General features: G+C 65.1%; 3 protein-coding genes across 3 annotated transcripts; 2 read left to right on the forward strand and 1 right to left on the reverse strand.

Moving 5' to 3' along the window:
* Positions 1 to 26: 26 nt before the first annotated feature.
* CHLRE_01g027200v5 (uncharacterized protein) lies at positions 27 to 3,202 on the reverse strand. The gene is made up of 6 exons (XM_001689963.2): positions 3,055 to 3,202; positions 2,858 to 2,937; positions 2,603 to 2,717; positions 2,448 to 2,500; positions 1,939 to 2,067; positions 27 to 1,684 (listed from the first exon to the last, which is right to left on the reverse strand). The coding sequence occupies exons 2-6, from the start codon at positions 2,934 to 2,936 to the stop codon at positions 1,518 to 1,520; spliced, it is 543 nt and encodes a 180-aa protein (XP_001690015.2). The 5' UTR covers position 2,937; positions 3,055 to 3,202; the 3' UTR covers positions 27 to 1,517.
* A 123-nt stretch (positions 3,203 to 3,325) lies between these two features.
* CHLRE_01g027250v5 (uncharacterized protein) lies at positions 3,326 to 9,847 on the forward strand. The gene is made up of 15 exons (XM_043058576.1): positions 3,326 to 3,501; positions 3,654 to 3,770; positions 4,001 to 4,063; positions 4,434 to 4,560; positions 4,777 to 4,844; positions 5,099 to 5,188; positions 5,603 to 5,733; positions 5,940 to 6,045; positions 6,191 to 6,452; positions 7,024 to 7,113; positions 7,344 to 7,530; positions 7,595 to 7,621; positions 7,880 to 8,293; positions 8,716 to 8,950; positions 9,189 to 9,847. The coding sequence occupies exons 1-15, from the start codon at positions 3,415 to 3,417 to the stop codon at positions 9,510 to 9,512; spliced, it is 2,328 nt and encodes a 775-aa protein (XP_042928490.1). The 5' UTR covers positions 3,326 to 3,414; the 3' UTR covers positions 9,513 to 9,847.
* Positions 9,848 to 9,893: 46 nt separating this feature from the next.
* Positions 9,894 to 11,777, forward strand: CHLRE_01g027300v5 (uncharacterized protein). The gene is made up of 3 exons (XM_043058577.1): positions 9,894 to 10,107; positions 10,212 to 10,388; positions 10,493 to 11,777. The coding sequence occupies exons 2-3, from the start codon at positions 10,314 to 10,316 to the stop codon at positions 11,270 to 11,272; spliced, it is 855 nt and encodes a 284-aa protein (XP_042928491.1). The 5' UTR covers positions 9,894 to 10,107; positions 10,212 to 10,313; the 3' UTR covers positions 11,273 to 11,777.
* The last annotated feature ends 56 nt before the right edge of the window (positions 11,778 to 11,833 follow it).

Consider the following 11,833-nt stretch of genomic DNA (forward strand, 5'->3'; position numbering starts at 1 on the left):
CACCATGGGGGCATGTCGCACGGCACCGTACAGTAGTGTTACAGTGTTGTTACAGAGGATGTCCGCTTCAGTTGCCCAATGCACGCACTCATGGGAAGCACCCGTCACGGCTGCGGCAGCGCGCCCTTGCGGCCGTCCGAAGCCTCGCCCCTGCGAGGTATCGCTGTGCCCACCTCCAGCCTCACTCAGACCTCCCCCTTCCCGGCTAACGCGACGGTGAGCTGCACAATGCTCCGTCCCAGCCTCCACCAAGCTCCGCACAGCCAGTCCGATACACTTGGAAACCACGTAGAACCACAGAATTGAAACACGGAGTCGCGACACAGTTTCACGTGCCTGCGCACGTTGCCGCCCCGTGCACCTATTGGCAGCCAGGCCAGCCTGGCCACGTTGTCACACAAATTGACTCAGCCATCTGCCCAACGGGGCTGCCTGCATAACGCGTCCTGCAGCCTCCTGCTCATGTCCTAGGGCCTCGACGTCCGCCTGGCGCATCTACCGCACCAGCTGCACCATCTGCGACGCCCTTCACGTGCACAGCCAGCTTGCGCACGGGGGGCATACAGCCACACAGATAGAAGACAAAACCATTCATTAGATATGTAGTGTACAACAGGTAACGAGAACTCGTTGAGGGCGGGGCGCCGCGGCGCACCGCCTATGCAGCACATCAACACCAACCGAGCACATCGCCAATCTCTGCAGTGCCTACGACCGCAGCGCCCGATTCGACGCCCCCTGCAAAATCCTTGTTGGTCGCTCTCGGCATGCATGAAAGGGAATGCAAGATAAGCACACGCACACGCACACACAGTGACGGAGCCAGCGGCATGTGGCGTGGGGCAGCACAAACTGTGTCAATGTGTGAGGCTAGGCAACACGCCGGCTTCCTCATGAGTGAGAAAAAGCGCAAGCTAAAATCCTTTCTCTTGCCCCTTGCTATTCCTACAGCTACCTACTCAGCACAAGAGCGTGGCCCACCGCTTGCAGTACTTACGTATCTCACGTCAGTCCACTCGTCAGACACTACCAAAACTTCAGCCAGGAACTGCGTGCGTCGGCAACCCACGGCGCAATCGCTCAGCCTGGTTTGCGCCCCCTGACTCCCCTGAGGGGGCAGCGCTTAGTGCCCTGAGAGCCTCTAGGCAACAGGCACAGGCGGGCACACCGCCGCAACCGGCAACCCACACTTCACGGCGCCTACCAAGGGCCCCTTCACGCCTCGCCTCACACTGGTCACACAATACAACAACACAAACAACTCGTCACCCGTCATTGTCCAGTGCTTTAGCTATGCCTCCCGCCACCCGGCAAGCAGGCGCCTCCCATGCAGCAAGAAGCAACGCGCATGCCGAAGCACATGGCCGCGCCATGAGCTGTCTACTGGTAAGCGGCAGCCAGCGCCGGCAAAGCGCCAAGCAGAGCCGCTGCGCCCAGCTGTGCCTGCCCATCAAGGTGCCAGCCACTGCTCCCGGTGCTGCTGCTCCTCAGCTGCTGCCGTCTCCTCTGCTGCCGCCTCATGCCTCGTCGTCGCTGTCAGACAGGAACGCCCCCTCGCTCTCCTCGCCGTCGCCGCCCATCTTCTGGTCCCCGTCCCCCTCCTCGTCGTCGCTGCTCTTGTTGTTGACGGACACGGGGTTGTGCCCCAGCAGCTGCTCCGGCCGTGCATAGCGCTGCACATAGTCTGCAGCAGCACACGAACACCAGCGCACGCAAGAGGTGCACTGCTTTAGCGGAGCAGACCCCACCATTGTGTTGCTGCGGTAAAGCATCCACGCCATCACACAGGACGTACAGAGACCGTGCAGTGCTAATACATGCGCTGCGTGAGGGCGCGTTCCTGCCAGCCCTCTGCACGCCCCCTCTGCTCTGCCTGCCGCACCCTAAAAAAGAAACCGTGCCTCAAGCCCACGGCCACGTCAGACCCGTGCTGCTCACCCTTGACTTTGTTGGCGTACAGCTGCGGCTCGCGCATCAGCAGCGCCGCCGCCTCGCTGTTGAGCGGGTCGGTGGGGTTGGGGTACAGCAGCAGCTGCGGCAGGAACACCTCGAAGATGTTCACCAGGTCTGCGGCGGTGCCCAGAGATTGCATTGGTTACAAGAGGGACCTGCTGACGCAGATTCACGAGCCCGTGACGTGGAAAACGATCACCCTGTTCTGGACCCCGGGGGCGTGCCGCCTGAAACGCCGTCGGCCTACTACGGCCCAGAGCAGCGGCGAGGGAGGCAGAGCGGGCGTGCAGGCGGATCACACGACAGTAAAACCCTGGCCTTCGTGATGCATTCTTGCAGAAGATGATTGATATCGGTGGTGCAGCTGCCAGTGAAGTAATTGGGTTGGGCGAGCAGAGGGGCTGCCTGGTACCTTGGGGGCGGCATGGGTGCCCTACGGTGCTTGCCGAGGCATCAATCGCACCCCCAAACCCCGTGCGCAGGCTCGCGCTTACCGAACATCGGGCTCCAGGTCTGGTTGATGACGTCCAGGCACACAGACCCCGACCTGCGCGCATTGATGTGAACCGGTGCGGGGCGGTTGGGCCCAACTTTCGGCGACGATGCCGAGATAGCGGCCGCGGGGCCCGCTTGCGCTGCGGCAACTTACGCCTCGTCAATGTTCGGGTGGTAGCACCGGTTCACGAATCCGATGGAAGGCGACTTGTAGGGATAGGCTTCCGGCAGCTCGACGTGTATCCTCCAGAGTCCCCCCTCATAAGGGCCTGCATCGACAGCAACGGACGCGCGTTAGTCGAGCCGCGCCGACCCAAACGGCGCCCAGCACGCGTTATGAAGTCGAAGACGATGCTGCGAGCGACGGCCGTAATCCGGGGGCAAGGGCACAAGCGCCACCTAGACCTACTGTCTTTGGGGCCGGCGAAGTCGACGTTGAACTCGCTGATGTTGTCTTCCACCAGCTCCACCTTCCAATCCGACATCATCCTACACAACGTTCGCAGGCGCAGGGCACGACGCGCAGTAAGTTAGGCCCCAAACCCTTGTGCAGCGACGCCCCCAGCGCAGCTTCCGGGCTGCCAGCGCGCCCGTCTACAAACTCACAGCTTCATCACGTCCATTTCACGGCGCTTGCTTGGCGACGCGGACATGTTTGCTTCGTTTTGGAAGGAAGGTTCGGGCAAGGTGCGGAGCAGTCCAGGATCCGCTGTGCTTGAGAAGCTGTTAGTATGGAGGTGAGCTGCACAGCGTCAATATCAAATTCTGTCGTAGCTCGGGGCTATTCCGGTCTGGCAAGCCCGTCTGGCAAGTTGGGAATGGGGCATTGGCCTACTGCTCGATTTTGGCCAGGAGGTAAAATTAACTATTGCATATGGCAACATGCCTACACAACTGCGTGATTTATAGGCCAAGCTGAATGAGTGGACTTTTCGGGCCCGACATGCACCTGTTTTTGACTGAGCGATGAGCGCGAAACACCCTTCAGTGCATGCAGCGTTCATAGTAAGCACCGACAGCCAAGGCGGGGAGGATGACGAGGAGGACCGGAGCGTGAGTGCAGCGCGGAAGGCTGGGTACTTGTGCCTGGCGTGCCTGGCCACCCGGCGCGTTGCACGCTTCCTCCTGCCTCTTTAACTGGGCCCCCTCGTATGCGCGCATTCCTCACGCCTTCGCCTGATGTGAAACTCCTTGTCGCCTCTCAGCTACTGTACAGCTACCCGCGCGACGCTCCTGTGGGTAGCACGGCCAGCCACATCAACTCCTTCAAGTCCCTCAGCCTGGCGATCCGCGGTGTGCTGGACAGCATTTGCGGAGAAAAGGTGGGGCGCCAGGCGAGGGCTACTGCTTCTGTAACGTCATGGCCTCATGGAGTGTGGCACGTGCGAGTCAGAACCTCCGCTGACGCAAGCGCGGGCCCGGGTCATACTCCCGGTAGCTGCATAGCCGGAACCGAAAGGCCGCCGAGTCGCTGGCAACAACGCGACATCATGTGTGGGTCACCACCCCTGGATGACCGCCCCTTCCGCCCGCCCCCCGCCCCCGTCCACAGACCAAGCTAGTCCACTTGGAGCATGGCGGCACTCGAATGCTGCTGGCGTCAGCCCACCTGGAGGTGCGGGGCGGCATGCAGTGTTGGGTGTGTGTGGGGCGCATTGGCACTCAATGGCGCCGCGGTGGTGCACACGTGGCACACACTGGGGGCACCCCTTCGTGGCGGCGGCGGTGGCCTGTGCGGGGGCAGTGCGGCCAGCACTAGGGTGTCGTGGGGGCTGGCTTGTGGGGAACAATGTGCGACGCCGCGCCGCGCCCGGCCGCCTGCCCACCCGCCGCGCATAGCGTACGCAGTGTGCGTGCAGCCTACCGCACTTTACTGGACACGCGCAAGTGGAGTTGCACAGTCACATGCGGTCCCATGTCGGATCATGATGGTGCAACCGGCCGCCGGGGGCTCCCCGCCCCGCTGGCGCCGCCTGTGCGTGCAGAGTGTGATGCTGGTGGTGGCTCTGCGGCAGCTGGTGCCGCCCTCCGCCGCCACCGCGCTGGTGCTGCACCTGGCGGAGGCGCTGGTGCTGCTCATGGGGCCCTTCGCGCAATGGGGACTCATGCAGGGTGAGGGAGGAGGGAGGAGGGAGGAGGGAGGCTGTAGGTGGTGTGGTGACACAACGGCCGATGGCGTGTGGGTGCTGGCGTTCGGCCGGCTCGTGCAGGGACTGGGGGGGGGGGGGGGCGTCCCGCAGTGGCGGCGCCTCAGCCGTGCAAGGTAGCATACGGCTCTGGATCCTCGTGCCTAGCCACCCCACCGGCCCTTCTGCTGCGCCGCTGCAGCCAAGACGTCGGGCGGAGCGGGTCCGGGCGGTGCAGGAGGGCCAGCACAGACGTCCGCGGAGACCCAGGTGCGCCGCTTGCCAGCAGCTCGAGCGAAGCAGCAGTGAGCATCCAACAGCACTGGTTCGAGCGCGTAGTCTGTTGTCGTCACCGTGCCGACCTCACAGTCCACTCGCCACCACCTTCCGCACCTGCCCACTACCACTGCCACTACAACCCATCCAGCCTACCTACCTCCTCAACCACCACTCCACCACCCATCGCACCTCTCCACCGCCATCACCACCACCGCAACCTCTCCCTCCCCCTCCTCTACCCCCAGGCCCTGCTGGACCGTGTGTTTGAGGGGGTGCTGACCCAGATCGACTCGCCGCAGTGGTGCGCCCGCATGGCGCCCTGGAACTGCTTCGAGGTAGGCGCCGCACGGCCGCAGCTCCCTGGACTCCAAGGGCAGGGGCAGGGGCAGCGGCAGCGGCAGGGGCAGGGGCAGGGACCCGGCCCTGGGGAGCGGGAGCGGGAGTGGGACAGGCAGGAGCGGGAGTAAGACAAGCGGGAGTGGGGTAAACGGGTGGCACAGGCGGCAGCGGGTGTGGGAGTGGGTCTGCAGCGGGAGGAGGCACAGCAGGCGTCCCTTTGGGGCTGTGCGGCTCCACTCCACACATGCAGCGTCGTAGGACACGAGAAACAGCCGGCGGCCGCTTCCGCTCAACCGGCTTATTGACGGCTCGTCCGACACGCTCGCAGCCCGTGTCACCTCCTCGCCTCACACGCTCACGCCCCGCCTCCCGCTCCTGCACTCGCGCCCCCGTCGCACGCGCACTCGCAGTCTTCCTGTTTGTACCTGGCACTCCCGGGCCGGCTGCAGCAGCGGCTGGCGGGCCTGGTGGCGGAGCACGCGGCGCAGCACCACAAGGCGCCCTTCAGCTTCTTCAGGAAGCACTCCTGCCTCATGTACAGGTGAAAGACCCGGCTGAACCTCTGTGTGTGTCTGTACGTGAGTTAGCTTGTTAGACTTGTTGTTGATGAGCTGTCAGCTCGCCAGACTCCAGGTTGCGTAGGTACACCATGCCGCACCCAGGGCAAGCCCGGCGCGTCCCGTGCCCTGTGCCAATGTCGATGCTGACCCTGCTCCTGCCCCTGCCGCTGTCGCCGCCGCTGTGCAGGGGCCTGCTGCTGGCGTCGGACCTGCACCCGCGGCACGCCAAGCAGCTGTGGCAGCTGCTGTGGACGCTGGGGGTGCTGCAGCACGCCGGGGGGCTGCCCTGCCAGGTGGACAGGCGGGGGTTGTTGAGACACGCACACGCGCGCCTGGCCCTGTCTCGCCTCGCTTCGCTCTGAGTCGCTGGCTTGCTTCACCCCAGCCAAGCCACGACGCACGCCCACGCTCACACCCACGCCCACACCCACGCCGCAGATCCTCACCCGCATAGTGCACCTGCCGCACCCCTCCTCCGCCGGCGCCGCGGCGGCGGCTGGCCGCGGCCCCGCCGGCGGCGGGGGCGGCACCGCCGCCGCGACGGCGGCCGCCGTGGCGGCTCTGCAGCACGAGAGCGCGGGCGTGACGGTGAGCGAGCAGCCCACGGGTCGCAGCCTGCTGGTGGTGGCCAGCGCCATGCACATGGTGATGGCGGTGGTGCTCACCGGGTACGACGAGGAGATCGAGGAGGAGCTGGCGGGTAGGTGGGGGTGGGGTGGGGTGGGGTGGGGTGGGTCGTAGATACCAGCCAAATGGAAATTAAAGCCAGTACAAAAGAGCAAGGAGGAGAGCGTGGCCTATGCTTTGACAATGTAGTGGGGTGGGGTGGGGAAAAGGCTGCGCTGGGGTGGGGTGTAGCCATCCATGGGATGGTGTGTATCAAATGGGGTGGGGTGGGGTGGGTTGTAAGTACCTGCCCAAACTAAACCGAACCGGGCTAAAACGAGCGGAGCACAGGTAGAGGCGTTCGTTGCAAGCGATAATACTTATGGGGAAGGGGCTGGGGTGAAGTGGGTTGGGATGGGGCGGGGTTGAGGGGGGCTTGAGGGGTGGAGGCAGGGAAGAGGGGGAAAGGGATGGGCGCTGGCTGGGTGGGAACAGGCGGGGGCTTCACAAGTAGACGTGGCAATGCCGGGCGATTCATCTCCGGCCCTGAACACTCTGGTGCAAACATCTATGGAGGCTCCAGCGTTGCTGCTGAACACACATTGCCTCTGCTGCCATTGACATTACTGTACCCCACTGCCCCTGCTGTGCCCCGCTGCTGTCAGGCCGCCTGGAGGGCCACTCGGCTGCGGAGCTGCTGCAGAAGATGCACAGCGTGCTGGGGCCGGACCTGGAGCGCCTGGTGGAGGCGTCGGGTGGGTGGGTGGGTGGGTGGGTGGGTGGGTGGGCTGCGGGGGGCGCTGTGCGTGTGTGTATGTCAGTATGTGTATGCGAGCCGGTGCGTGTGATGCAACTTGAATGCTGAAGGCGCGGCCTGCAGCGTTAGCGCCCACCGCCGCACGGTCTGCCCCAGCCTGCGCTTGGAGTTTGATTCTCGTCACCCGACCCGCGCATCCGCAATGTTGCGTGCCTGCATTCCGCACAGCTGTGTACAGCGCGGCAGCCAGGTCGCTGGACACAGCGCCGGCAGCGGCAGGGGACGCCACCGCGGCCGGGGCGCGCGGCGCCGGCGCCGGCGCAGCCGGCGGCAAGGGCGCGGCTGGCGCTGGTGGCGGCGGCGGCGGCGCTGCTGGCGGCGCCAATCTGCTGTTCCGGCTGATGATGCGGAACCGGTCCACATCCGCGGGGGTTGGGCGGCAAGAAGCAGCTTCCGCCGCTCATACGGCCGGTCAGCAGTGCGGAAGTTCCGTTCTGCCCGTACAGGTGGGTGGACTGTGGCACTGTTGGTGAGTATGTGGGTGGGTAGGGTGGGCGAGCGCATGCGCTGCTGACAAAGAGAACATGGGGCAGATCTCTGAGGTCAGGCTGCGTATTGCACATGAACAGGGCCGCGGCCAAAGCTGCATGTGGCAGCACGAATTCAGACGCCTTCTCTGTGCCGCCTACCGCGCCTGGCCCCCGCCATGCCCGCCCTCACGCACCCTGCACGGACCACACCGCCTTGCCCCACTGTCGCAGCAGTGTGCCTGCCAGCCCCGACGGCCGGCAACCGCCCGGCCGCAGCAGCACCGGACATGGCGGCGGCGGCGGCGGCCGCCTCGCCACCACGCCCACCGGCGGCCAGCCACACGACCGGTCCGGCCGCGGCAGCCGGGCAACGCCTGGCGGCGGCGGCGGCGGCGGAGCGGGGGGCGCCAACCCGCTGACCGGCAGCCCCACCTACGCCGCCAGCATGCCTGTGGCGGCGCCCGAAGGGGTCCTGTTCCTCATCGCGCATGACGCGCCGCACGGCGGCGTGCGCTTCCTGGGGGACCTGCCGGGTGGTGGCGGCGGCGGCGGCGGCGCGCTGGCGGCGGTGTGGCGCGCGGTGGCGGCGTGCCGGCTGCGCTTCGGCGCGCACAACGTGGCCATCGCGGCGCCGCCCAAGCATGCCAGGTGCGTGTTGGATGTGTGGCTGTGTTAGATGCGCCTTTATGTGGGTGAATGTTGCTGCAAAGTGACAGCAGTAGTTCTCTCATCCTGCCCTGTGTGTGGCGTCCGGGCCCTACCAAACATGGGACGCGCCGTGCCGCATCCGCTCCCAACCTTTGTTACTGTGCATCAGCACACGCGCAGCGCATGCCTGCCCCCAATCCCCGCCTGCATGCCTCCGCCACACATCCCTGGTATCGGGTCTGGGATCCCTTGGTATGAAACCCCTCCCCGTCCCGCGTCTGCAATACCACTGTACATGGCTACGCCGTCACTTCTGATATAATCATGAATGTAACCCACTCCCCCCGCGCGACTGTTTCCTTACGGGATTGGTTCAACGTTAACCCCCGCCCTGACGTGCACACACACGCTCCATGGTGCAGGCTGACCATGACGCTGGACCAGATTGAGCAGCTGTCGGCGGCGCGGTCGCAGCGCGAGGGCGGCCAGCGGCTGGGCACCGCCGACTCGTCGCCCTGGCAGTACCACCCCGAGCTGGCCAGTCTGGCGGCGGTGCACAGCCTCACGCTGCGGCTGCAGCTGCCGGCAGCAGCCCCGGGACCGGCGGCAGGAGCAGCGGGAGGAGGGGAAGGAGCGGCGGCGGAGCCGGCGGCGACGGTGAGAGAGGGTGCAGTGGAGGTGGGGGCGGGAGCGGGGGCGGGGCGGACAGGCGGTTGGGGTTGGTGCGTGTGTAATGCTGCTGGGGGCGTTGGAGCGCAGCACACGGCGCAGCACAGCGCCGGCATATGCGGGGATGCCACACGGCTTGTGCACACACGTGCACGGTTCGCACGCGGCAAGTCAGTTCCCCCGCGTTTATCCCCGCTTGCGCTGCCCTCCCCCACCCCCTGTCCAGCCAACCGGCAAGTCGTGGCTTGCCCGCGTATCGGGCAGCCGGGCGGGAGGCAGCACTGGTGGAACAAGCAGTGGCACCGGAGGCGCGAGCAGCAGCGGGGCGGCAAGCAGCGGCGGTGCGCCCCCGGCTAGCGCGAGCACACACGTTGCCAGTGGGCCCGCAGCCGAGGTGCTGTACCTGACTGCGGCATTGTTCCCGGATACGCGAGAGCTTTACATCTGCCACGGGCCGGACGTTGACGAGACGAGGCTAGTAGAGGGGTTGTGGGACAGCCCGCTGGGGCAGGAGCTGTGGGTGCGCGAGGACATGGGCGTGGTGAGCTGAGCGCTGCAGTACGCTGCCCTTGCCGTGTGCTTCTTTGCCCTGGGAGTTTGCTTGATGCCACATTGTAATGCAAGCGTTTGCTGTCACTTGTCAGTCTACGGAGTGCGTTAAGTAATTAGCGCGTGGCCTGGACTGCGAGCACGGTCGCATGACGTTGTTGACGCACTTATGCCGCGCCGGGCCGGCCTACCTCAGCTAGGTACAGTTTGGATAAAAGTAGTTAGGGCGTATACTTTGTGCGACGGCGCTCCTCCTGCAGGTCTACTTTTTCCCCAGGCGTACGCAAGCTAGTATAATGGGGCTGCGACATGTGGCCTTTCGTATACAGTATTTGCCGTTGCGTGCTCACCCGCGACTTAAGTGCCCCAGCTGTTACGCATACTATAACATAATACTCCATTGCACACAAGAAGCTCCGTTCTTTGACGCGGGCTTCCTTCCCACCTTTTAACCTGACTTGCCCAAGCTGTTTACTTGAAACTGGAAAACTACTGCTAAGCTGATAAGCTAATAGCCAGGATGGCTCGCGCTCAACGCGCCCTTCCGCTCGCGCTGGTGGCGCTCCTCGCCAGCGCGTGGATGTGCCAGCTTGCCTGTGAGTCGTGTCGCGCAGGCTACCTGTGATCTGGACAGCTACATTTGTAGCTTCCGTTCCAATGCTGCAATCTTGGTATTGACGTCGCTCCCCACCCTCTGCAGGCGCCCAACTGTCGGACGAGAAGCGTGACGGTCCCAACCCCCACGATGGTCCCCATGGTGGCCCTCATGGTCCCCACGACGGCTCCCACGATGGGCCTCACCATGGACCTCACCAACCCCATGACGGTCCCCGCGACGGCCCTCACGGACCCCATGGACCCCACCACGGCCCGGACGGCGAGTTCGATGGCCCCGGTCCCCACCCGCCGCCTCCCCACCCCTGGCTGCCGCCCTGGCTGGCCCACCTCGTGTGCCCCCCTCCTCCTCCTCCCTTCGGCCAGCCCCACCCCGACGCCGCCGACCTGGCCGCCCTCCCCCGCCCCGGATTTGAGGCAGCCACCGGCCCCTTCGTCGCCACCGCACTTGCTGCCGACTCCGCTGGTGCTGACGGAGGCGACCGCCCTCCGCACCCTCGCCCTCCTCCCCACCCGCCCCTGCCGCTGCCCGCCTGGATGACCGACATGCTGTGCGGTCCGCCGCCGCCGCCCCCCGGCGCTGGCGCTGAGGGCGGCATCAACGGCCCGCGCTCCGGTCACGGCTTTGGCGGACCTGCTGACGATGAGCGCGCGGTGCCCTTTGGCGGCCCCGATGGCGGCGGCCCCCGCGGCGGCCCTGACAGCGGCTCTGACGGCGGCCCGCACGCGCCTACATGGTTCATGGGCTGGATGGATTGGCTCAGCGGCGGCCCCCCGCACCCCCGTGGCGACGGCCCCTGCCCGCGTGCTGGCGCCTTTGGTGCCGCCGGCGCTGACCCCAGGGCCATGTACGACGGCGAGGGGCTGATGCGCGACTTCGACATCCAGCACCCAGACGACGAAGTGGAGATGGAGGCGGCCATTGCGGCGGCGTTGGAAGCTGACATGGCGGCCCGGCAACAGCAGCAGCAGCAGCAGCAGCAGCAGGTGCAACAGGTGGAGGCAGCGGCCGTGACGAAGGATATGGAGCAGCAGCAGGTGCTGCGTGTGGGTGGCAGGAGCGCGGACCCGCACGCAGGCCGCGCGGGCCGCGGCGCCATTGGGAGCACCAGCCGGCGCCGGGCGCTGCGTGCGGGCCGGCTTTGATAGCTGCGGCTGCTTCCGTTCTCGCTCTGTACTGAGGGTATTTAATTCCTGTGGGAATGTCTGTTGGGTGCATATGACGGGGCTGTGAATTTATACCTTGCATGCTGGCAGGGCCGCCCGGTGTAACATTACAACGCTTTTTCGTCCTTCATGATGTGTGAAAATGTGCTGGGTGCAGGATTGTTCGTTCAGTGGCAGGACTCGCGCGGGTGGTCAAACCTGTGGTGTGCAAATGGGTCACACATACTCGTGTGTGAGAGCATCGGTAGATAGGGACTGGATGAGATGCTGAGCTCATGAACATGTTTGATGGTCACATGCCGGCCACCAGGGGACCACAGCCATATCGTAAATACTGACAACCTCAGACCTCGCATGGACAGATGAATGCAATGTGGTGACAGAGACAAGACAGGGTTTCTTGTGTGTGTTTCGAGCACGAGTTCGTGCATGCTTGGAGGGTCAGCCATGGGGCCCATTATGCCCTGTGTAATACACATCTGACGCTGTTTCGACTCTGGCCCCTCGTGATGCCGCTGCAACAGTCTGCGGACCGAAACT

The sequence above is a fragment of the Chlamydomonas reinhardtii genome, chromosome 1, assembly GCF_000002595.2.
Source record: "Chlamydomonas reinhardtii strain CC-503 cw92 mt+ chromosome 1, whole genome shotgun sequence".
NCBI lineage: Eukaryota > Viridiplantae > Chlorophyta > Chlorophyceae > Chlamydomonadales > Chlamydomonadaceae > Chlamydomonas > Chlamydomonas reinhardtii.